The following is a 24,926-nucleotide window of genomic DNA, read 5'->3' as shown; positions in this document are numbered from 1 at the left end:
GTTGTCCTGGGTTATGCAGGGTTGTCCTGGGTTATGCAGGGTTGTCCTGGGTTATGCAGGGTTGTCCTGGGTTATGCAGGGTTGTCCTGGGTTATGCAGGGTTGTCCTGGGTTATGCAGGGTTGTCCTGGGTTATGCAGGGTTGTCCTGGGATAATGCAGGGTTGTCCTGGGTTATGCAGGGTTGTCCTGGGTTATGTAGGGTTGTCCTGGGTTATGTAGGGTTGTCCTGGGTTATGCAGGGTTGTCCTGGGTTATGCAGGGTTGTCCTGGGTTATCCAAGGTTGTCCTGGGTTATCCAAGGTTGTCCTGGGTTATACAAGGTTATCCTGGGTTATACAAGGTTATCCTGGATTATCCAAGGTTATCATGGGTTATCCAAGGTTATCCTGGGTTATCTAAGGTTATCCAAGGTTATCCTGGGTTATCCAGGGTTATCCTGGGTTATCCAAGGTTATCCAAGGTTATCCTGGGTTATCCAAGGTTATCCTGGGTTATCCAGGGTTATCCAAGGTTATCCTGGGTTATCCAAGGTTATCCTAGGTTATCTAAGGTTATCCTGGGTTATCCAAGGTTATCCTGGGTTATCCAGTTTTATCCAGGGTTATCCTGGGTTATCCAAGGTTATCCTGGGTTATCCAAGGTTATCCTTGGTTATCCAAGGTTATCCTGGGTTACCCAAGGTTATCCTGGGTTATCCAAAGTTATCCTGGGTTATCCAGGGTTATCCTGGGTTATCCAAGGTTATCCTGGGTTATCCAGGGTTATCCTGGGTTATCAAAGGTTATCCTGGGTTATCCAGGGTTATCCTGGGTTATCCAAGGTTATCCTGGGTTATCCAGGGTTATCCAAGGTTATCCTGGGTTATCCTGGGTTATCCAAGGTTATCCTGGGTTATCCAGGGTTATCCTGGGTTATCCAGGGTTATCCTGGGTTATCCAGGGTTATCCTGGGTTATCCAAGGTTATCCTGAGTTATCCAGGGTTATCCTGGGTTATCCTGAGTTATCCTGGGTTATCCAAGGTTATCCTGGGTTATCCAAGGTTATCCTGGGTTATCCAGGGTTATCCTGGGTTATCCAAGGTTATCCTGAGTTATCCTGGGTTATCCAAGGTTATCCTGGGTTATCCAGGGTTATCCTGGGTTATCCAAGGTTATCCTGAGTTATCCTGGGTTATCCAAGGTTATCCTGGGTTATCCTGGGTTATCCAGGGTTATCCTGGGTTATCCAAGGTTATCCTGAATTATCCTGGGTTATCCAAGGTTATCCTGGGTTATCCTGGGTTATCCAAGGTTATCCTGAGTTATCCTGGGTTATCCAAGGTTATCCAAGGTTATCCTGGGTTATCCAAGGTTATCCTGAGTTATCCTGGGTTATCCAAGGTTATCCTGGGTTATCCAAGGTTATCCTGGGTTATCCCTACCCACTATAACTACCAATCCCGTTTCCTTAAGAACAATGGCAAGCAGTGATGTTTGATGCGATTATTCGCGCCTGCAGTGCCTGGGATCAAGAGCCCCTCGCCAACATCAAGGTGACAAACATTATTTTTTTGACGATTTTGGCGGCATTTTTTTTCATCTTGGAATTTTTTGGCGCGAAATCCTAGCTGGCACTTTTTAGACGGATTTTTGTTTTTGGGCGGGAATTTTTGCCGGGAAATTTTTAGCGGGCATTTGTTAGCGTAGTGGAGGAGACATGTTCGTTATTGGTGCCCTGGAGCGTGTCTGGTGGAGGGCACCTCCACCAGTACCTCCCAGGTCAGGTATTTCCGCTCATGACCACACAGAGAACTTCCAGGCAGGGGTAATGACCACCCCACACACACACACACACACACACACACACACACACACACATACACATACACACACGCACACACACACACACACAAACACACACATACACATACGCACATACACACACTTCTTTTGAAGGGAATAATCAATTCCTGTAAATTATTTTAGGCGGGGTCAGATGCAGAGTCTCGACCCCTGCAACCACAACTAGGTGAGTACACACACACAGGGAGCAGAGGCACTGTGTGTACCACTAACAACAATCTTCAACACATCTATTGAAAGAGGGCGACTACCTGAGGTGTGGAAGACAGCAAATGTAATCCCAATATTTAAGGAGATACACAGGTAACATTAAACTACAGAGCAGTGCCACTGACTTGTCTAGTATGTAAAGTCATGGAGAAGATTATCAGGAGAAGATTGGTGGAGCACCTAGAAAGGAATGAACTTGTGAACGACATCCAGCATGTTTCCAGGAGAGGAAATTCCTGTCAGAATCCTACTGGAGTTTTATGACAAGGTGACAGTAAGACATGACAGAGAGAGAGAGAGAGAGAGAGAGAGAGAGAGAGAGAGAGAGAGAGAGAGAGAGAGAGAGAGAGAGAGAGAGAGAGAGAGAGAGAGAGAGAGGGAGGGAAGAAGGGTGGATAGATTGCATTTTCTTGGACTGTAAGATGGTTTTAGACACAGATTCACACAAGAGATTAGTGCAAAAGCTGGAGGACCAAGCAGGGATAACAGGGAAGGCACTACAATGGATCAGGGAATACCTGACAGGAAGGAAACAACGAGTGATGGTACGTGACGAGGTGTCGCAATGGGAGACTGTGACGAGCTGGGTTCCACAAAGGTTTCTGGTGTATGTGAATGATATGACGGAAGAGACAGAGTCAGATGATTCCCTCTTTGCAGATGTCAAGCTAATGTGAAGAATTCAACTGGATGAGGATCAGGCAGGACTACAAAGGGATCTGGACAGGCTGTAAGCCTGGTCCAACAACTGGCTCCTGGAGTTTAACCCCACCAAGTGCAAAGTCATGAAGATTTCGGAAGGTCAAAGAAGACCGCAGACAGAGTACAGTCTATGGGGTCAAAGACCGCAAAATTCACTTAAGGAAAAGGATCTTGGGGTGAGTATAATACCGAGCACATCTCCTGAGGCACACATTAACCAAATAACTGCTGCAGCATAAGGGTGCCTGACAAACCTGGGAATGGCATTCCGATACCTCAGTAAGGAATCGTTCAAGACACTGTACACCGTGTACGTCAGGCCCATACTAGAGTATACAGCACCAGTAAGGAACCAAACCTGGTCAAGCACGTCAAGAAATTAGAGAAAGTGCAAAGGTTTGCAATAAGACTGGTTCCAGAGCTAAGAGGTATGTCCTACGAGGAGAGGTTAAGGGAAATCGACCTGACGACACTGGATGACAGGAGAGATAGGGGGGGACATGATAACGACACATAATACTGAGAGGAAGTGACAAGATGGACAGACAGGATGTTCCAGAGGGGTCACAACTGTTAGTTGAAGACTCAGATGAGTCAAAGGGATGTTAGGAAGTATTTCTTCAGTCATAGAGTTGTCAGGCAGTGGAATAGCCTAGAAAGTGACGTAGTGGAGGCAGGATCAATACACAGCTTTAAGACATACGATAAAGCTCATGGAGCAGGGAGAGAGTGGACCTAGTGGCGACCAGTAAAGTGGCAGGGCCAGGAGCTATGTCTCGACCCCTGCAACCACAAATGCGGGAGAACAAATAGGTGAGTACACACACACACACACACACACACACACACCTTGAATGGGGTTGGGCTGAGTGTTTGGGGCGGGGGCGGGGGCGGGGGCGGGGGCGGGGGGAGGGGTACTAGAGCAGTCAGTTCATTCACAAGAATGACTCAGTCTACCCAAGCATCCTCAAGGTCACACTCTCTTACTAACACACCTTGTAGGGGTTACCACGATAATATTATTCTGCACTCATTCAGAGGTTACTCTGATAGTAATACTATTATTCTCCATGAATTTAGGGGTAATTAGGTCAAAAATAAAATGCTTAAATCAATTTAGGGGCAACTAAGCTAAAAAGATTACTGTTTAAATAACCAACAGAGGTAATTACACTAGTAATATTAATATTAACCATTAACTAGACGTAATTATGAGAGCATTACCAACATTAACTACCAATTTAGGGGTAACTATAATAGTATTACTAATATTAAGTACGAATTTAGGGGTAACTATGATAGTATTACTAATATTAACCATCAATTTAGGGGTAACTATGATAGTATTACTAATATTAACCACCAATTTAGGGGTAACTATGATAGTATTACTAATATTAAGTACGAATTTAGGGGTAACTATGATAGTATTACTAATATTAACCATTAATTAGGGTAACTATAATATTACTAATATTAACCATCAATTTAGGGGTAACTATGATAGTATTACTAATATTAACGACTTTAGGGGTAACTATGATAGTATTACTAATATTAACTACGACTTTAGGGGTAACTATGATAGTATTACTAATATTAACTACGAATTTAGGGGTAACTATCATTTTTCTAATAATAATAATTATTGTTAAAGGACAAACTACAATATTTTCTTTCTTTTAGTCAACATTTATAAACATCAGAAGCTTCCCTCTCATATATATTACAAATTAAAAAATCTTCAGCTCTCCAAAATTTGTCTTTTGTTTCTTAGGTTTCAAACACATTTTTTTTTTTTGAGTTTGAATGGGAGAAAAACACTCGTTTTTTTTTGTTAGAAAAACACTCTTTCTAACAAAAAAACGAGTGTTTTTCTAACAAAAAAAACGAGTGTTTTTCTAACAAAAAAACAACACTCGTTTTTTTTTGTTAGAAAAACACTCGTTTTTTTTGTTAGAAAAATACTCGTTTTTTTTGTTAGAAAAAACACTCGTTTTTTTTGTTAGAAAAATACTCGTTTTTTTTGTTAGAAAAAACACTCGTTTTTTTTTGTTAGAAAAAACACTCGTTTTTTTTTTGTTAGAAAAAAACACTCGTTTTTTTTTTTGTTAGAAAAAAAACTCGTTTTTTGTTAGAAAAACACTCGTTTTTTGTTAGAAAAACACTCGTTTTTTGTTAGAAAAACTCGTTTTTTGTTAGAAAAACACTCGTTTTTTGTTAGAAAAACACTCGTTTTTTTAATATAAAGTAAAACACCCATTTTAATGTTTGTAATAAACACAAAACACTATCATGGTTATATTATCAGACTATAATATCAATAATAATATCAATAATAATTATTATTATTACTGTAGTTACGAGTGGTGAAAATAACGGCGCTAGAGGACACTAGGAGACTACCACTGTGGCTGCTGTGGTCCAGGACCCAGTGTGAGCCACGACACTAGGAGACTACCACTGTTGCTTTTGTGGTCCAGGACCCAGTGTGAGCCAGGACACTAGGAGACTACCACTGTGGCTTCTGTGGTCCAGGACCCAGTGTGAGCCACGACACTAGGAGACTACCACTGTGGCTTGTGGTCCAGGACCCAGTGTGAGCCACGACACTAGGAGACTACCACTGTGGCTTGTGGTCCAGGACCCAGTGTGAGCCACGACACTAGGAGACTACCACTGTGGCTTGTGGTCCAGGACCCAGTGTGAGCCAAGACACTAGGAGACTACCACTGTGGCTTGTGGTCCAGGACCCAGTGTGAGCCAGGACACTAGGAGACTACCACTGTTGCTTTTGTGGTCCAGGACCCAGTGTGAGCCAGGACACTAAAGACTACCACTGTGGCTTGTGGTCCAGGACCCAGTGTGAGCCAGAACACCTGGAGACTACCACTGTGGCTTCTGTGGTCCAGGACCCAGTGTGAGCCAGGACACCTGGAGACTACCACAGTGGCTTCTGTGGTCCAGGACCCAGTGTGAGCCAGGACACTAGGAGACTACCACTGTGGCTTGTGGTCCAGGACCCAGTGTAAGCCAGGACACTGCCACTGTGGCTTCTGTGGTCCAGGACCCAGTGTGAGCCAGGACACCTGGAGACTACCACTGTGGCTTGTGGTCCAGGACCCAGTGTGAGCCAGGACACCTGGAGACTACTACTGTGGCTTCTGTGGTCCAGGACCCAGTGTGAGCCAGGACACTAAAGACTACCACTCTGGCTTCTGTGGTCCAGGACCCAGTGTGTGCCAGGACACTAGGAGACTACCACTGTGGCTTGTGGTCCAGGACCCAGTGTGAGCCAGGACACTAGGAGACTACCACTGTGGCTGCTGAGGTCCAGGACCCACTGAATGTGAGCCAGGACACTAGGAGACTACCAATGTGGCTGCTGAGGTCCAGGACCAACTGAATGTGAGCCAGAACACTATGAGACTACCACTGTGGCTGCTGAGGTCCAGGACCCACTGAGTGTGAGCCAGAGCACTAGGAGACTACCACTGTGGCTGCTGAGGTCCAGGACCCACTGAGTGTGAGTCAGGTAGGTAGCACGCGGCGGTTCTCCAACCTGCTTGCCTGCGGCAACAACCATTCCGCACTGTGTGTACTCACCTAATTGTACTCACCTAATTGTGGTTGCAGGGGTCGAGACTCAGCTCCTTGCCCCGCCTCTTCCCTGATCGCTACTAGGTCCTCTCTCTCTCTCTGCTTCCTGAGCTGTATCATACCTCTTCTTAAAACTATGTATGGTTCCTGCCTCCACTACTTCGCTTGTTAGGCTATTCCACTTGCTGACAACTCTATGACTGAAGAAATACTTCCTAACGTCCCTGTGACTCGTCTGAGTCTTCAGCTTCCAGTTGTGACCCCTTGTCCCTGTGTCCCCTCTCTGGAACATCCTATCTCTGTCCACCTTGTCTATTCCCCGCAGTATCTTGTATGTTGTTATCATGTCTCCTCTGACCCTTCTGTCCTCCAGTGTCGTCAGTCCAATCTCCCTTAACCTTTCCTCGTACGACATTCCCCTGAGCTCTGGGACTAGCCTTGTTGCAAACCTTTGTACTTTCTCTAACTTCTTGACGTGCTTGACCAGGTGTGGGTTCCAGACTGGTGCTGCATAATCCAGTATGGGCCTAACATACACAGTGTACAGTGTCTTGAACGATTCCTTATTAAGGTATCGGAACGCTATTCTCAGGTTTGCCAGGCGCCCGTATGCTGCAGCAGTTATTTGGATGATGTGTGCCTCCGGTGATGTGCTCGGTGTTATGGTCACCCCAAGGTCTTTCTCCCTGAGTGAGGTCTGTAGTCTTTGTCCACCTAGCCTAAACTCTGTCTGCAGTCCTCTTTGCCCCTCCCCAATCTTCATGACTTTGCATTTCGCTGGATTGAATTCGAGAAGCCAGTTACTGGACCACATGTACAGTCTGTCCAGGTCTCTTTGCAGTCCTGCCTCATCCTCATCCTATTTAATTCTTATCATCAACTTCACATCATCTGCGAATAGGGACACTTCAGAGTCTATTCCTTCCATCATGTCGTTCACATATATCAAAAATAGCACTGGTCCTAGAGCTGACCCCTGTGGGACCCCGCCCGTCACAGGCGCCCACTGTGATACCTCTTCACGTACCATGACTCGTTGCTGCCTCCCTGTCAGGTATTCCCTGATCCACTGCAGTGCCCTCCCTGTTACATGCGCCTGATCCTCCAGCTTCTGCACTAATCTCTTGTGGGGAACTGTGTCAAAGACCTTCCTGCAGTCTAGGAAAACGCAATCTACCCACCCCTCTCTCTCGTGTCTTACTTCTGTTACCTTGTCATAAAATTCCAGGAGGTTTGTGATACAAGATTTGCCTTCCATGAACCCATGCTGGTTTTCATTTATAATCTTGTTCCTTTCCAGGTGTTCGACCACTCTCCTCCTGATAATCTTCTCCATGACTTTGCACACAATACATGTCAGAGACACAGGTCTGTAGTTTAGCGCCTCATTTCTGTTTCCTTTCTTAAATATGGGGACTACATTAGCTGTCTTCCATTTCTCAGGTAGTTGCCCAGTTTCAAGGGATGTGTTGAAGATTGTGGTTAGAGGCATGCACAGCATCTCTGCTCCTTCTCTAAGGACCCATGGGGAGATGTTGTCCGGTCCCATCGCCTTTGAGGTGTCAAGGTCACTTAGGAGCTTCATCACCTCCTCCTCAGTTGTTCATATGTCATCCAACACTTGTTGGTATATTCCCTCTTGATGTTCCCTTCTGTGCTGTCTTCCCACAGCCCTTCCTGTCTCTACTGTGAAAACTTCCTTAAATCTCCTGTTCAGCTCCTCACATACCTCCTGATCATTTCTTGTGAGTTCTCCACCTTCTGTCCTTAATCTGATCACCTGGTCTTTGACTGTTGTCTTCCTCCTGATGTGGCTATACAACAGTTTCGGGTCAGTCTTGATTCTCGATGCTATGTCATTTTCATACTGTCGCTGGGCCTCCCTCCTTACCTGTGCATACTCATTCCTGGCTCTGCGACTGATCTCCCTATTTTCGTGTGTTCTCTGCCTTCTGTACTTTTTCCATTCTCTATTGCACTTTGTTTTTGCCTCCTTACACCGTCGGGTAAACCAGGGGCTCGTTCTGGTCTTCCCGTTGTTACTGTTGCCCTTGGGAATAAACCTTTCCACTGCCTCCTTGCATTTTGTTGTTACATATTCCATCATTTCATTTACTGGCTTTCCTGCCAGTTCTCTGTCCCACTGGACCTCCCGCAGGAAGTTCTTCAACCCTATGTAGTCCCCTCTTTTATAGTCAGGCTTTTCCCATTCAACTCCTGTTATTCTCTCCACTTGCAGCTCTATGTATTCGAAGCACAGAACCACGTGGTCGCTAGCTCCTAGGGGACTCTCATACTTGATGTCCTCAATGTCTGAGCTGTCCAGGGTGAACACAAGGTCCAATCTTGCTGGTTCATCCTCCCCTCTCACTCTGGTAGCGTCCTTAACATGTTGGTGCATGAGGTTTTCCAGCACCACGTCCAACATCTTGGCTCTCCATGTTTCGGGACCCCCGTGTGGCTCCAGATTTTCCCAGTCAATCTCCCTGTGGTTGAAATCCCCCATAACCAGCAATTTTGCTCTGCTGGAGTGAGCTCTTCTTGCCACCTCAGCAAGTGTGTCCACCATTGCTCTGTTGCTCTCTTCATATTCCTCTCTTGGCCTCCTGCAGTTCTGTGGTGGATTATACATCACTGCAATGACCACTTTGTGTTCCCCAGACTGAAGTGTACCTACTATGTAGTCTCTTTCTCCCGCCTCATCTATGCCTTCCATTTTCTCGAATTTCCATGTTTTTTTTACTAGCAGAGCAACCCCACCTCCCCCCCTGCCCCTTCTATCTTTCCTCATGATCTGGTATCCTGGTGGGAAGATTGCATCTGTTATTGTCTCCGTGAGTTTTGTTTCTGTAACTGCTATGATGTCTGGGGACTTTTCATTGATTCTTTCTTGCCATTCCTCATGTTTATTCGTTAATCCATCTGCATTTGTGTACCAAACCTTCAACTTCTGTTCTAATACTGTAACTGTGGTGCGGGGGTTGGGAACAGAGGGATCAGTGTGTGATGGTTGGTTTGGATTGTTCAGTTGCCTTGGGGGTGTCGTGGCTGGAGTCCTTCTGCAGGTGTTTCTGGGGGGTGTGCTTGTCCTTCCATTTGATCCTGGGTTATTCTGCTCTCCTTTTTCATTTCCTCCCATTTCTCCTTTCGTTTTTGAACTCTCTCTTTCATCGTCTTCCTTTCGTCCTGTGTTCTGTCTTGATCGAGGTACACACTCCGGAACTCCTGCTTGCCTCTCAGCCGTGCTTTCTCCTGCAGGATCATGGTTCGGGTTGATTCTGCCTTGAAAATTACTTTGAGAGGCCGATTCCTTTTCTTTGTGAACCACCCAATTCTCCGTGTGTGTGTACCTCAGTGTATGTATACTGAAACGCGTGTGTGTACCTCAGTGTATGAATACTGAGACGTGTGTGTGTACCTCAGCATATGTATACTGAGACGTGTGTGTGTACCTCAGTGTATGTATAGTGAAACGTGTATGTATACCTCAGTGTACGTATGTGTAGACGTACTCACCTAATTGTGGTTGAAGGAGTCGATTCATAGCTCCTGGCCCCGCCACTTCACTGGTCGCTACTGGGTCACTCTCCCTGTTCCATGAACTTCATATTACCTCTTCTTAAAGCTATGCATGAATCCTGCCTCCACCATCTCCCTTTTCAGACTATTATACTTCCTGACAACTCTGTGGCTAAAGAAATACTCCCTAACATCCCTGTGGTTCATCTGAGTCTTCAACTTGAAACTGTGACACCTTGTTGCTGTGTCCCATCTCTGGAACATCCTGTCTGTCCACCTTGTCGATTCCTCTCAGTATTTTATATATTGTTATCATATCCTCTCTGTCCCTCTTGTCCCCCAGTGTCGTCAGGTCAATTTCCCTTAGCCTCTCCTCGTAGGACATGCCCCTTAACTCCGGGACTAGTCTCTGCGCAAACCTTTGCACTTTTTCTAATTTCTTGACGTACTTGGCCAGGTGTGGGTTCCAAACTGGTGCTGCATACTCCAATATGGGCCTGATGTACATGGTGTACAAAGTCCTGAACGATTCCTTACTCAGATGTTGGAATGCTATTCTTAGGTTTGCACATCAACCAAATAACTGCTGCAGCAGTTATTTGGTTGATGTGCACTTCAGGAGATGTGTTCGGTGTTATACTCACCCCATGATCCTTTTCCTTGAGTGAGGTTTGTAGCCTTTGGCCCTCTAGATTGTATTCTATCTACGGTCTCCTTTGCCCTTCCCCGATCTTCATGACTTTGCACTTGGCGAGGTTGAACTCCAGGAGCCATTTGATGGACCAGGCTGGTAGCCTGTCCAGATCCCTTAGTAGTCCTGCCTGGTCCTCCTCTGATTGACTTCTCCTTAACTTCACATCGTCTGCAGAGACACGTCTGAGTTATTTTTTTCAGTCATGTCATTCACATATACCAGAAACAGCACCGGCCCTAGAACTGACCCCAGTGGAACCCCTCTCATCACAGGCTCCCATTCTGACACCTCATCGGAATAATCTTGAAGTTAGTGATGAGCTAGGGAAAAGCAATCAGAAATCACTTAATTTCAATATATCATGGAATTACCCAGAAAACTTCATCAAGTCGCTGTCCCAGATTTCCGCTTGGCCGACTTCATGGGTATGAGAAATTACCTGGGTGGGCTAAATTGGGATGACCTTACTATATGTCAGGTAGGTAGGATTGGTTGCCAATATGACGTATTTCAGAGCATAGTGCTGGCTGCCCAGACGACTTTTGTCCCGAGTAGGGAAATTAGATCAAACAAAAATGATCCCAAATGGATAAACAATAGATTAAAACATCTTACTGGTCAAAAGAGAGGCATATATATAGGTGCATCAAAAGAGGGGATGAGCAGTTAAGAAATCAATATATTCAATTAAAGAGAGAAATAAAAAAAGGAATAAGAAGAGCAAAATGGGATTATGAGGCTAATGTCGCAAGGGATTCGAAGACTAACCTGAGAGGGTTCTTTCAGGTATACAGAAGTAAGATTAGGGGCAAGATTGGCCCACTTAAGAGTAACTCAGGTCAGGTAACTGACAGTGATAAGGAAATGTGTGAAATTTTCAATACCTACTTCCTCTCAGTTTTTACTCAGGAAGATACTAGCAAAATTCCAGAAATAATAAATAATGTAGAACAGGACGATAATAAACTATGCACAATTAGGGTAACTAGTGACATGTTCCTCAGACAAATAGAGAAATTAAAACCTAACAAATCCCCAGGCCCTGATGAACTGTTTGCAAGGGTGTTAAAGGAATGTAAAGAGGAACTTAGCATACCTTTGGCTAAGTTGTTCATTATATCACTACAAACTGGCATAGTGCCTGATAAGTGGAAAATGGCAAATGTAATACCTACTTACATTCAGGTGACAGGTCCTTAGCATCGAACTATAGACCAATAAGCCTTACCTCCATAGCTGGAAAATTTATGGAATTAATAACTGCCGAAGCAATTCGTAGCAATCTTGAAAGGCGCATAAATTGATTAATGAATCCCAGCATGGTTTTACTAAGGGGCGTTCCTGTCTTACGAATTTACTTTCTTCACTAAGGTATTTGAGGAGGTAGATCATAGTATTGAATATGATATTGTGTATATGGACTTCAGTAAGGCTTCCGATAGAGTTCCACATCAGAGGCTGTTGAGAAAACTTAAGGCACATGGAATAAGAGGAGACATTTTTTCCTGAGTAGAGGCATGGCTGACAAATAGGCAGCAGAGAGTTTGCATTAATGGGGAGAAATCAGAACGGGGGCACGTCACAAGCGGTGTTCCACAGGGGTCAGTGTTGGGCCCCATGTTGTTCACAATCTACATAAACGACATAGATGAGGGAATAAATAGTGACAAAAGCAAATTTGCTGATCACACCAAAATAGGCCGTCCAGTTCATTCAAATGAGGACATTACATCACTCCAGGATGTTTTGAATAGACTGATGCAGTGGTTGGAGAAGTGGCAGATGAAGTTTAATATAGACAAATGCAAAGTTCTAAATGTTGGACAGTAAAATAACCATGCCACATATAAACTAAATACAGTGGACCCCCGGTTAACGATATTTTTTCACTCCAGAAGTATGTTCAGGTGCCAGTACTGACCGAATTTGTTTCCATAAGGAATATTGTGAAGTAGATTAGTCCATTTCAGACCCCCAAACATACACGTACAAACGCACTTACATAATTACACTTACATAATTGGTCGCATTCGGAGGTAATCGTTATGCGGGAGTCCACTGTAAAGTATATCTTAATATTACGGATTGCGAAATAGATATAGGAGTTCTATATAGTAGTAATCTGAAACCAAGACAACAGTGCGTAAGTGTTCGCAATAAAGCTAAGAGAATCCTTGGCTTCATAGCAAGAAGTAAAAATAATAGAAGTCCTCAGGTTGTTCTTCAACTCTATATATCCTTGGTTAGGCCTCATTTAAATTATGATGCACAGTTTTGGTCATTGTATTACAGAATGGATATAAATGCTCTGGAAAACGTACAGAGGAGGATGACAAAGATGATCCCATGTATCAGAAATCTTCCCTATGAGGACAGACTGAGGCCCTGAATCTGCACTCTCTCGAAAGGCGTAGAATTAGGGGGGATATGATCGAGGTGTATAAATGGAAAACAGGAATAAATAAAGGGGATGTAAAAAGCGTGCTGAAAATTTCCAGACTAGACAGGACTCGCAGCAATGGTTTCAAGTTGGAAAAATTCAGATTCAGGAAGGATGTAGGAAAGCACTGGTTTGGTAATAGAGTTGTGGATGAGTGGAACAAACTCCTGAGTACCATGGAAATATAAACACATATGCAGTATAATGTGATCCTTTATTGACTACGTTTCGCCCACACAGTGGGCTTTTTCAAGTCGCAAACAGATCTACCTGGGGTGGAAGGGACGCAAGTATTTATAGTCAGGTTCAGAATGCTGAGGTCAGGTGGAGAATGCTGCATCTGATGATGTACCGAGTGGGGTTATAGAGTCTAAAATCTTGGGTAGCTTGGAAAGGAGATTGGATAAGTTTGTGAGCAGACCTTCTGCAGTGTTCTTCCATTCCTGTGTTCTTATGTGGGATAGCGATGAAGAAGTTTCTTGGCAAGTGGTTCAGCTATGTTATAGAAGCCACCATTCTGGTTGAAGTTGTCGGATATAGAAATAAGTGATGATTCGAGGATTCTTCGGTATTGAGTGTTGTCTTATGTGGTGATAAGTCTTGAGTTTCTGTAGTTTATCAAGTGGTTGTGTGAATTACGGTGTTGTACACAGGGAGGTCTGACGACACAAGGAATGCCTGTGTACAACACCATAATTCACACAACCACTTGATAAACTACAGAAACTCAAGACTTATCGCCATAGAAGACAACACTCAATACCGAAGAATCCTGGAATCATCACTTATTTCTATATCCGACAACTTCAACCAGAATAGTGGCTTCTATAACATAGCTGAACCACTTGCCAAGAAACTTCTTCATCGCTATCCCACCTAAGAACACAGGAATGGAAGAACACTGTAGAAGGTCTGCTCACAAACTTATTCAATCTCCTTTCCAAGCTACCCAAGATTTTAGACACTATAACCCCACTCGGTACATCATCAGATGCAGCATTCTCCACCTGACCTCAGCATTCTGAACCTGACTATAAATACTTGCATCCCTTCCACCCCAGGTAGATCTGTTTGTGACTTGAAAAAGCCCACTGTGTGGGCGAAACATAGTCAATAAAGGATCACATTATACTGCATATGTGTTTATATTTCCATTGTGTCGGTATTTTATACCATTTATTTCCTGAGTACCATCATAGAAGCTAACACGTTGTGTAGCTTTAAAAATAGGTTGGATAAATACATGAGTGGGTGTGGGTGGGTGTGAGTTGGACCTGACTAGCTTGTGCTACTAGGTCAGATGCCATGCTCCTCCCTTAAGTGATGTGACTGACCTGATTAGGCCAGGGCATTGGCTTGAGCTGGTGGGAGAACTGGATCTGCCTCGCATAGGCCAGTAGGCCTGTTGCAGTGTTCCTTCTTTCTTATGTTTTTATGCACTAATCTGTTGTGTGGAACTGTGTCAAAAGCCTTCTTACAGGCCAAGAAAATGCAATCTATCCACCCCTCCCTCTTGTCTTATCGCTGTCACTTTGTCATAGAACTTCAGCAGGTTTGTGACACAGGATTTCCTGTTCCTGAATCCGTGTGGCTGTCGTTGATAAACTCATTCCTTTCTAGGTGCTCCACCACTCTTCTTATAATCTTTTCCATGACTATGCATACTATGCATGTCAATGATACTGGTCTGAAGTTTAGTGCTACGTGTCTGTCTTCCTTTTTAAAATTTGGGACTACATTTGCTGTCTTCCATACCTCAGGGAACTGCCCTGTTTCGACAGTGTCGAAGATTGTGTTAGTGGTACACAGAGTGCCTCTGCTCTCTCTCTCTCTCAGGGCCCACAGAGAGATGTTATCTGGTCCCATTGCCTTTGAGGTATCTAGTTTCCCCACATACTTCTTGGTCATTTCTTGTGAATTCCCCTCCTTCCTTCCTCAGCTTGGTTACCTGCTCCTTGGCTGTTGTTTTCTTCCTGACATGACTATACAACAGCTTCGGGTCAGACTTGGCTTTCGATGATTTGTCATATTTCAAATTGTCACTGAGCCTCCTTTTTTATCTGTGCATATTCGTTTCTGGCTCTTCAGCTAATCTCTTTATTTTCCTGGGTCCTTCGTCTTCTGTACTTTTTCCATTCTCTAGTGCACACTTAGTTTTTGCCTCCCTACACTTTTGGGTGAACCAAGGATTTGTTCTGGTCTTCCCATTATTTCTGTTGCCCTTGTAGCTTGGCTTCTTCTGTCCTATTCCTACTACCCTCTCCACTTGCAGCTCAACTATGTATTCAAAGCTCAGAACCACATGATCACTAGCTCCAAGGGGCCTTTTGTACATGATATCCTCGATGTCTGAACTACTCAAGGTGAATACTAGGTCCCATCTTGCTGATTCATTCTCACCTAACATGTTGATGCACAAGGTTTTCCAGTACCACATCCATCATCTTGGCTCTCCATGTTTCAGGACCCCCATGGGGCTCCAGGTTTTCCCAATCTCCTTGTGATTGAAATTACTCATAACTAGTAACTTCGCTTTACCCGTGTGAGCTCTTCTGGCCATCTCGGCTAGTGTGTCCACCACTGCTCTGTTGCTCTCTTTGCATTCTTCCCTTAGCCTCCTGCAGTTCTGTGGCGAGTTGTACATCACTGCAATTGCCACCTTATGGCCCCCAGACTGAATTGTTCCTACTATGTAGTCCCTTTTGCCCATTCCTTCCATTTCCTCGAATCCCTACCAGTTTTTAATGAACAGTGCAACTCCTCCTTCCCCTCTGGTCCCTCTATCTTTCCTCAGAATCAGATATCCGGATGGAAAGATTGCATCTGTTATTCTGGTGAATTTCGTTTCTGTGAGTGCTATTATTTCTGGGGATGTCTCCTTGAGTCTTTCATGCCACTCCTCACATTTATTTGTTATTCTGTCTGCATTTGTATACCAAACCATCAACTTCTTTCTAAAACTATGGTCTGGGGACCACGTTGGAGTTGGGGAAGAGGGAAACCTGACGAGGAACTATGAGGGGTTGCTGTGAAGGTGGAGTTTGTAATGAGGTGGGTAGGGGCACTGGGTGTGGCATGTTTGTTTTGGGTTAGAATGTTTGGTTGCATTGGGGTTGTCAGGGTTGGGGGCTTTTGTGAAGGAGGTTGTATTTGATCTCTCCTCCTGAGTCTGGGTTCTCCTGTCCATTTCCATCATTATCACTCTTTCCTCCTTCCATCTTTGTACCCTCTCTTTCAGTTTCTTCCTTTTCGTGTTCTGCTGCAGTTAAGATACACCCTCCACCCTCCTGTATGCCGACATGTTCCTTAGTCATGCTTTCTCCTGCAGGATCCTGTTTCAAGCCGGTTCTTCCTTGAAAATCATTTTGACTGGCCTGTTTCTTCCTCTTGCAAAGCTCCTTATTCTAAGAGAATTTGCCAGCTGGGTCATGTCATCTTGTATTGCTTTCATTATTCTTCCAATTGCTTTTTTCTCCCCTTGTCTTCTTGCTTCATAAGTTTCCCCTTCAACTTCCTGGGGCCCATAAACGAAGACTGATCTCTCCTTTCATTCTCCCACTGCATATCCCTATGTATCCCCTGATTTGATTTAGTTGCCTCCATTGCAGGCTTTCCTTTCTTCAATCTCTTCATTATCTGTTGTCTCTGGGTCCAATGGTATGCTGAGACATGTGTGTACCTCAGTGTATGAATACTGAGACTTGTGTGTACCTCAGTGTATGAATACTGAGACGTGTATCTCAGTGTATGTATGCTGAGATGTGAGTGTATCTCGGTGACTCAGTGAACACACAAACACACACACAAGGCGGGGCCAGGAGCTATGAATCGACCCCTGTAACCACAACTAAGTGAGTGTACTTACACACACACACACACACACCACTAACAGCAATCTTCAACACATCTATCGAAACAGGGCGCCTACCTGAGGTATGGAAGACAGCAAATGTAGTCCCAATATTTAAAAAAGGAATCAAACATTAAACTACAGCCCAGTATCACTGACATGTATACTATGCAAAGCCATGGAGAAGTGTGGTGGAGCACCTAAGAAGGAATGAGCTTATAAATGACAACTAGCATGGATTCAGAGACGGGAAATCCCGTGTCACAAACCTACTAGAGTTTTATGACAAAGTGACAGCAATAAGACAAGAGAGGGAGGGGTGGGTAGACTGCATCTTCTTGGACTGTAAGAAGGCTTTTGACACAGTTCCACACAAGAGATTAGTGCAAAAGTTAGAGAACAGGCAGGTATTATAGGGAAGGCACTGCAATGAATCAGAGAATACCTGATGGGAAGGCATCAGAGAGTCATGGTACAAAATGAGGTTTCAGAGTGGGTGCCTGTGATGAGCAGGGTTACACAGGTGTCAGTCATAAGACCAGTGCTGTTTCTGGTATATGTGAATGACATGACATCGTTTGCAGATGCTATGATATTAAAGAGGAGAATTCAGTCTGAGTACAAGGCAGGACTACAGAGGGATCTGGACAGGCTGCAGGGATGGTCCAGCAACTGGTTCCTGGAGTTCAACCCCACCAAGTGCAAAGTTAAGAAGATCAGGGAAGGGCAAAGAAGACTGCAGACAAAATACAGTCTAAGGGGCCAAAAACTACAAACCTCGCTCAAGGAAAATGATCTTGGAGTGTGTATAAAACCAAGCACATCTCCCAAGGCGCACATCAACCAAACAACTGCTGCAGCATATGGGTGACTAGCAAACTAAAAAAACAGCATTCCGACATCTCAGTAAGGAGTTGTTCTGGACCCTGTACACAGTATATGTCAGGCCCATATTGGAGTATGTACTTCCCATTTGGAACTCACACCTGGCCAAGGACATCAGGAAACTAGAGAAAGAGCAAAGGTTTGCAACAAGACTAATCCCAGAGCTAAGGGGCATGTCCTATGAGGAGAGGTTAAGGGAACTCGACTTGACGACACTGGAGGACGGGCGGTCTTGATAACATAAAATACTGAGAGGTGGACAGTGACAAGATATTCCAGAGATGGGACCCAAGAGGAAGGGGTTACAATTGGAAGCTGAAGACTCAGATGAGTCACAGGGATGTTAGGAAATATTTCTTCAGCATTAGTCAGGAAGTGGAACAATCTACAGAGCAATTTAATGGATGCAGGATCAATGCATAGCTTTAAGAAGAGGTACAACAAGGCTCTTAGAGGAGGGAGAGAGTGAACTGAGTAATGACCAGTGAAAAGGTGGGGCCAGGAGCAGTGACTTGACCCCTGGAACCACATATAGATGAGTACACGCACACAGTAGACAGGGCCAGGAGCTCTGAATCGACCCCTGCAACCACAATTAGGTGAGCACACACAAAATTCTCACAACAGGCCAAGTGTCTATTGACAAGTGCTTTTGATACCTGGTAAACACACAGTTTATGGAATGTGGAAGCTAATGCAGCCTAACAGGATTAATAAAAAATGGTATCTCAACAGGTAGGACATAGAACAAGGCAAGGGAACTGAGAAGGAAACATAGCCAGAAAGGCTCCAGCACACAATGGAACAAGAATGGGAATAAAAGGCTAAATGAGTTTTGCAATACAATTGTGGAGAAGATATCTGAAGAAAGCAAGAAGTGGTAGTTATGAGGTATAGTTGCTGAGGCAACTAAGGAGATGCTTAAATCAGATCCAGAGATATGGAGGGAAAAGAAATGGGAAGAGGAGAGGGAGAAGTCACTAATTATTCATGGGCTTCAAGAGGCTGAAAGGAGGACCTACAATGAAAGAAGACAGGGGGAGGAAAAAGAGATTGAGAGCATAATCACAATAACAAGAAAGGACATGACCCAACTAACTAATTTTCAGAGACTTGGGGGTGGTGCCATTCGAGGAAAAAATCACCCTGTCAAATTAACATTTAAGACAGAAATGTTATGAAACAAGATCCTGCAGCAGACTCCACTGTTAAAGAACTCCCCAAAATACCAGAAAGTGTACCTTGACCAGGACAGAACACAAAAAGAATGGGATCAACTGACAGGGTAAGAAAATGCCAATGGCAGGAAGGAGAGACAGGGCAGGTACTGACAGACAAGCAAGTACAGCTTCAGGGGAAACACCAGACACAACCACCCAAAGACTTCTCAACCCCTACCACCACACCAACCAAACACAATAACCAGAAACAAACCACACTCCACATGCACAGTCCCCCCCCCAGCACTAATATCACCATCACAGCAGCTTATATGCAACTCTGCCTTCCACACCCCAGCCCACACCAACTGCTCCCACCTCCCAAAATACAGTACTGGGAAGGAAGCTGAAGGTATGGTACACCAACGCAGATGGAATAACAAATAAGAGTGAGGAGTGGCAAAAACAAATCACTGAGGCATCCCCAGGCATCATAGCACTCACCGAAACAAAACTCATGGGGATAACAAACATGATCTTTCCTACTGAATATCAGATCATTAAGAAAGGCAGAGAACAGAAGGGATGAAGGACTTGCACTGCTCAACAAACAACAGTTAAGTTTTGAGATGAGAGGACTGGACAGAGGGGAATCAGATGACTACATACTAGGAACACTTCAGACCAGCAGAGCAAAAGTGATGACAGCAGTGATGTACAACCCGTCACTAAACAGCAAGAGACCAAAACAAGAATATGGTAAGAGCAACAGAGATAAGGTGGACACACTAGCTGAGGTGGCTAGTAAGGCCCACATGGACAAGGCATAGTTAGTCATCATGGGGAATTTCAACTACAAGGAGATTGATTAGAAAAACTTGGAGTCACATGGGAGACCAGAAATGTGGAGGACTAAGATGCAGGAGGAAATGGTAGAAAACTTCATGCACCAAGATGCTAGGGACATAACCACAGCAAGAGAGGAGAGGATGAACCAGCAAGGCTGGACCTCATATTCACTAGGAACACTTCAGACATAGAGGATATTACACATGAAAGGTCCCTTGATGCTGGTGATCATGTGGTCCTGAGTTTCGAATACAGAAGAGGGTTAACAGTGGAGAGGGAAGTAGCTAGAGGAGGGAAGAAGCCAAATTAAAAAAAAGGAACTACACATGAGATGCAGTGGTGAAAAGAACAAGAGGCAAAGAGAGTAAATGAAATGATGAAACAAGTGATCACAAAGAGCAGGGAGGCAGAGAAGGTCGTACCAAAGAGCAACACAAACAATGGGAAGATCAGAGTGAGCCCATGGTTTATGCAGAGGTGTGGAGAAGCCAAAACCAAAAATGCTAGAACATGGAAAGAGTATAGAAGGCAAAGGGCTCAGGAAAATAAACAGTTGAGTTGAAGAGCCAGAAATGAATATGCATGAATAAGGAGAGGCCTAGCGGCAATACGTGAATGACACGACATCAAAAACTAAATATGACCCAAAGTTGTTATACAGTCGTATCAGAAGGAAAACAGTCAAGGACCAGGTAATCAGGCTGAGGAAGGAAGGAGGAGAGATCACAAGGAGTGACCATGAAATATTTGAAGAACTGAGCACAAGATTTAAAGAGGTATTCACAGTGGAGACAGAAAGTCTTCCAGCAAACCAAGGCAGTAGGGTGCACCAGCAAGTGCTGGACCCACTGCACACAACAAAGAAGGTGAAGAAACTACTAGGTGAACTAGATGCCTTGAAAGTGGTGGGCCCATACAACATCTCACTGTGGGTCCTGAGAGAGAGGAAGCAGAGGCACTCTGTGCAACTGTATGAAGTGTGGAAGACAGCAAATGTAGTCCCAGTTTTTAAGGAGACAGACATGCAGCATTAAACTACAGAGCAGTGTCACTGACATGTATAGTATGTAAAGTCATGGAGAAGATTATCAGGAGAAGAGTGGTGGAGCACCAAGAAAATGATGGACTTATACAGGACAACTAGTGCAGCTTCAGGGATAGGTTATCTTGTGTCACAGACCTACAGGAGTCCTACAACAAGGTAACAGAAGTAAGAAAGGGGAGAGGGATGGGTAACTGCATCTTCTTGGGCAGTGTGGCATGCAAAGAGTACGTAACCTTTATTTGGCACATATACACACCCTCATTTACAGGCTATCTCCCTCAACCAGCGAACCAGGGAACTAAGAGTTGATGATGGGGCCCCGTCGTTCAACTAGTGACCAGGTTCCAGCCAATAAGAAGATGGTTTTGGCAATCGCAGAGGTTATGTGGGTACCACTCTCCTGTCTGCCCTTGTCATTCCCATTCTAGCGCTGGTTGAAGAATGGTCTGCAATCTTGTGGCTTCTATTCTGCCTTGCTTACCGTGGAGTGCACTATACTTATCACTGTACATAGTGTACATATTGCTGTTCTAAATTGGTGAAGGATAATATAAGTCAAAACTTTCTGCTGTGTTTATTTTGCTCCCATTACACCCAGGATAACAGGCCATTTGGACTCCTGGGTTGTAATAGGCAGTAAGAAGGTTTTCGATACAACACAAGAGACTGGTTCAAAAGCTAGAGGAGCAGGCAGGAATAGTCTGGAAAGCACTGCAATGAATCAGGGAATGCATGACAGGAAGGTAGGAAACAATGAGTGTTGGTTTGTGACCAGATGTCAGAGTGGGTGTATGTTTCGAGTGGGGTTCCACAAGGGTCATTCCTAGGTCCAGCACTGTTTCTTGTATATGTGAATGACATGACAGAGGTGACAGATTCAGAGGTGTCCCCATTTGCAGACGAAGTGAAACTAATGAGTAGAATACAAGTGGGCAATGATCAGCTAAGATTACAAGTTGATCTGAACAGGTTACAAGTTTCGTCCAACAACTGGCTCCTGAAGTTTAACCCCACCAAGTGCAACGTCATGAAGATCAGGGAAGGTCAAAAAAGACTGCAGACAGAGTACAGACTAGAGGGCCAAAGCCTTCAAACCTCACTCAAGGAAAAGGATCTTGGGGTAAGCATCATGATGAGCACATCTCCTGAGGCACACATCAACCAAATAACTGCTGCAGCATATGGGTGCCTGGCAAACCTAAGAATAGCAGTTCAATATCTAGTAAGGTGTCATTCACGACATCGAACACTGTGCACATCAGGCCCATAATGGAGTATTCAACACCAGTGGAGGCAGGATTCATACAAGATGAGGTACAATAAGGAAGGGATTGGACCTAGTAGCAACCAGCGAACAGGCGGGGCCAAGAGCTGTGACATCAACCCCTGCAACAACAAATAGGTGAGTACAAATGCGTGAGTACACACACCCTGAGGGTGATCAGTGCATTAAGCATCACACACACAGCCTCAAGGCCAGGTATGGCAGTACAGACCAGGCAGGTAGGCAGTGTATCATAACCTGTTGGTATAATACCTGCATGGAGCAGTATACAAGCAGTATATTCCTCCCTCCCTTTTACTATCGTTCTCACACTGATGAAATATACTTAAGATATGCTATTGAGCGTATCTCTGGGAATACCCATGAGTATACCTGTCTTAGACAGGTCTACACAATATCAGTCATAGACTGGTCTACACAGTATCAGTCACAGACTTGTCTAGACAGTACCACACAGCCACAGACTGGTCTAGACAGTACCACACAGCCACAGACTGGTCTAGACAGTACCACACAGCAACAGACTGGTCTAGACAGTACCACACAGCCACAGACTGGTCTAGACAGTGCCACACAGCCACAGACTGGTCTAGACAGCACCACACAGCCACAGACTGGTCTAGACAGTACCACACAGCCACAGACTGGTCTAGACAGTGCCACACAGCCACAGACTGGTCAACACTCACCCTGGTTCCTAGGTGGCAGGGCCGGTGGTGTCTGCTCTGGCGATGATAAACCTGAAACAAGATCACGACATTACACATAATGATCCATCAGGTAGGGCTGAAACCCTACTATCTACTTCTAATAGTCTACCACACAAGTCTAATTGTTTTATCCGACAGTAAATCAGAAAGTTTACTGAGTAACTTAGAATACTCAGTGAGTAACTTAGAGAATTAAGTAAGTAACTTAGAGAGTTCAGTAACTTAGTTAAGTGTCTTACCTGGAGAAGAACTCTGAGTACTTTCAGTGGTCTGAAAAAAATTATTATTATTAAAATTATTAATATTATTATTATTATTATTATTAATGTTATCATTATTATTATTATTACTGATTATGACTGTTATTATTTTAATATCATTATCACTGTTATTAAATGAACTAAGGTAGAGTACTAACACTACAAGGTAGAGTACTAACACTACAAGGTAGAGTACTAAAACCACAAGGTAGAGTACTAAAACCACAAGGTAGAGTACTAAAACCACAAGGTAGAGTACTAAAACCACAAGGTAGAGTACTAAAACCACAAGGTAGAGTACTAAAACCACAAGGTAGAGTACTAAAACCACAAGGTAGAGTACTAAAACCACAAGGTAGAGTACTAACACTACAAGGTAGAGTACTAACACTACAAGGTAGAGTACTAACACTACAAGGTAGAGTACTAAAACCACAAGGTAGAGTACTAAAACCACAAGGTAGAGTACTAAAACCACAAGGTAGAGTACTAAAACCACAAGGTAGAGTACTAAAACCACAAGGTAGAGTACTAAAACCACAAGGTAGAGTACTAAAACCACAAGGTAGAGTACTAAAACCACAAGGTAGAGTACTAAAACCACAAGGTAGAGTACTAACACTACAAGGTAGAGTACTAAAACTACAAGGTAGAGTACTAAAACCACAAGGTAGAGTACTAAAACCACAAGGTAGAGTACTAAAACCACAAGGTAGAGTACTAAAACCACAAGGTAGAGTACTAAAACCACAAGGTAGAGTACTAAAACCACAAGGTAGAGTACTAACACTACAAGGTAGAGTACTAAAACCACAAGGTAGAGTACTAAAACCACAAGGTAGAGTACTAAAACCACAAGGTAGAGTAATAAAAATACAAGGTAGAGTACTAACACTACAAGGTAGAGTACTAAAACCACAAGGTAGAGTACTAAAACCACAAGGTAGAGTACTAAAATAACAAGGTAGAGTACTAAAATCAAAAGGTAGAGTACTAACACCACAAGGTAGAGTACTAACACTACAAGGTAACAAGGTAGAGTACTAACACTACAAGTTAGAGTACTAAAACCACAAGGTAGAGTACTAAAACCACAAGGTAGAGTACTAAAACCACAAGGTAGAGTACTAAAACCACAAGGTAGAGTACTAAAACCACAAGGTAGAGTACTAAAACCACAAGGTAGAGTACTAAAACCACAAGGTAGAGTACTAAAACCACAAGGTAGAGTACTAAAACCACAAGGTAGAGTACTAAAACCACAAGGTAGAGTACTAACACTACAAGGTAGAGTACTAAAACCACAAGGTAGAGTACTAAAACCACAAGGTAGAGTACTAAAACCACAAGGTAGAGTACTAACACTACAAGGTAGAGTACTAACACTACAAGGTAGAGTACTAAAACCACAAGGTAGAGTACTAAAACCACAAGGTAGAGTACTAAAACCACAAGGTAGAGTACTAAAACCACAAGGTAGAGTACTAACACTACAAGGTAGAGTACTAAAACCACAAGGTAGAGTACTAACACTACAAGGTAGAGTACTAACACTACAAGGTAGAGTACTAAAACCACAAGGTAGAGTACTAAAACCACAAGGTAGAGTACTAAAACCACAAGGTAGAGTACTAAAACCACAAGGTAGAGTACTAAAACCACAAGGTAGAGTACTAAAACCACAAGGTAGAGTACTAAAACCACAAGGTAGAGTACTAACACTACAAGGTAGAGTACTAAAAACCACAAGGTAGAATACTAAAACCACAAGGTAGAGTACTAAAACCACAAGGTAGAGTACTAACACTACAAGGTAGAGCACTAAAACCACAAGGTAGAGTACTAAAACCACAAGGTAGAGTACTAACACTACA

At 43.9% G+C, this 24,926-nt stretch overlaps 1 protein-coding gene across 1 annotated transcript in view; it reads right to left on the bottom strand.

Moving 5' to 3' along the window:
* LOC128699688 (collagen alpha-1(XVII) chain) overlaps positions 1-24,926 on the bottom strand; it is a 129,849-nt gene that overhangs the window by 30,583 nt on the left and 74,340 nt on the right. The window contains exons 8-9 of the mRNA XM_070099437.1: positions 23,032-23,062; positions 22,772-22,822 (exon numbers count right to left, since the gene is read on the bottom strand). Coding sequence (XP_069955538.1) covers positions 22,772-22,822; positions 23,032-23,062 — 82 coding nt within the window. The remainder of the gene's footprint in view (positions 1-22,771; positions 22,823-23,031; positions 23,063-24,926) is intronic.

The sequence above is a fragment of the Cherax quadricarinatus genome, chromosome 67, assembly GCF_038502225.1.
Source record: "Cherax quadricarinatus isolate ZL_2023a chromosome 67, ASM3850222v1, whole genome shotgun sequence".
Classification (NCBI taxonomy): domain Eukaryota; kingdom Metazoa; phylum Arthropoda; class Malacostraca; order Decapoda; family Parastacidae; genus Cherax; species Cherax quadricarinatus.
This window is presented reverse-complemented; position numbering and strand designations above follow the sequence as displayed.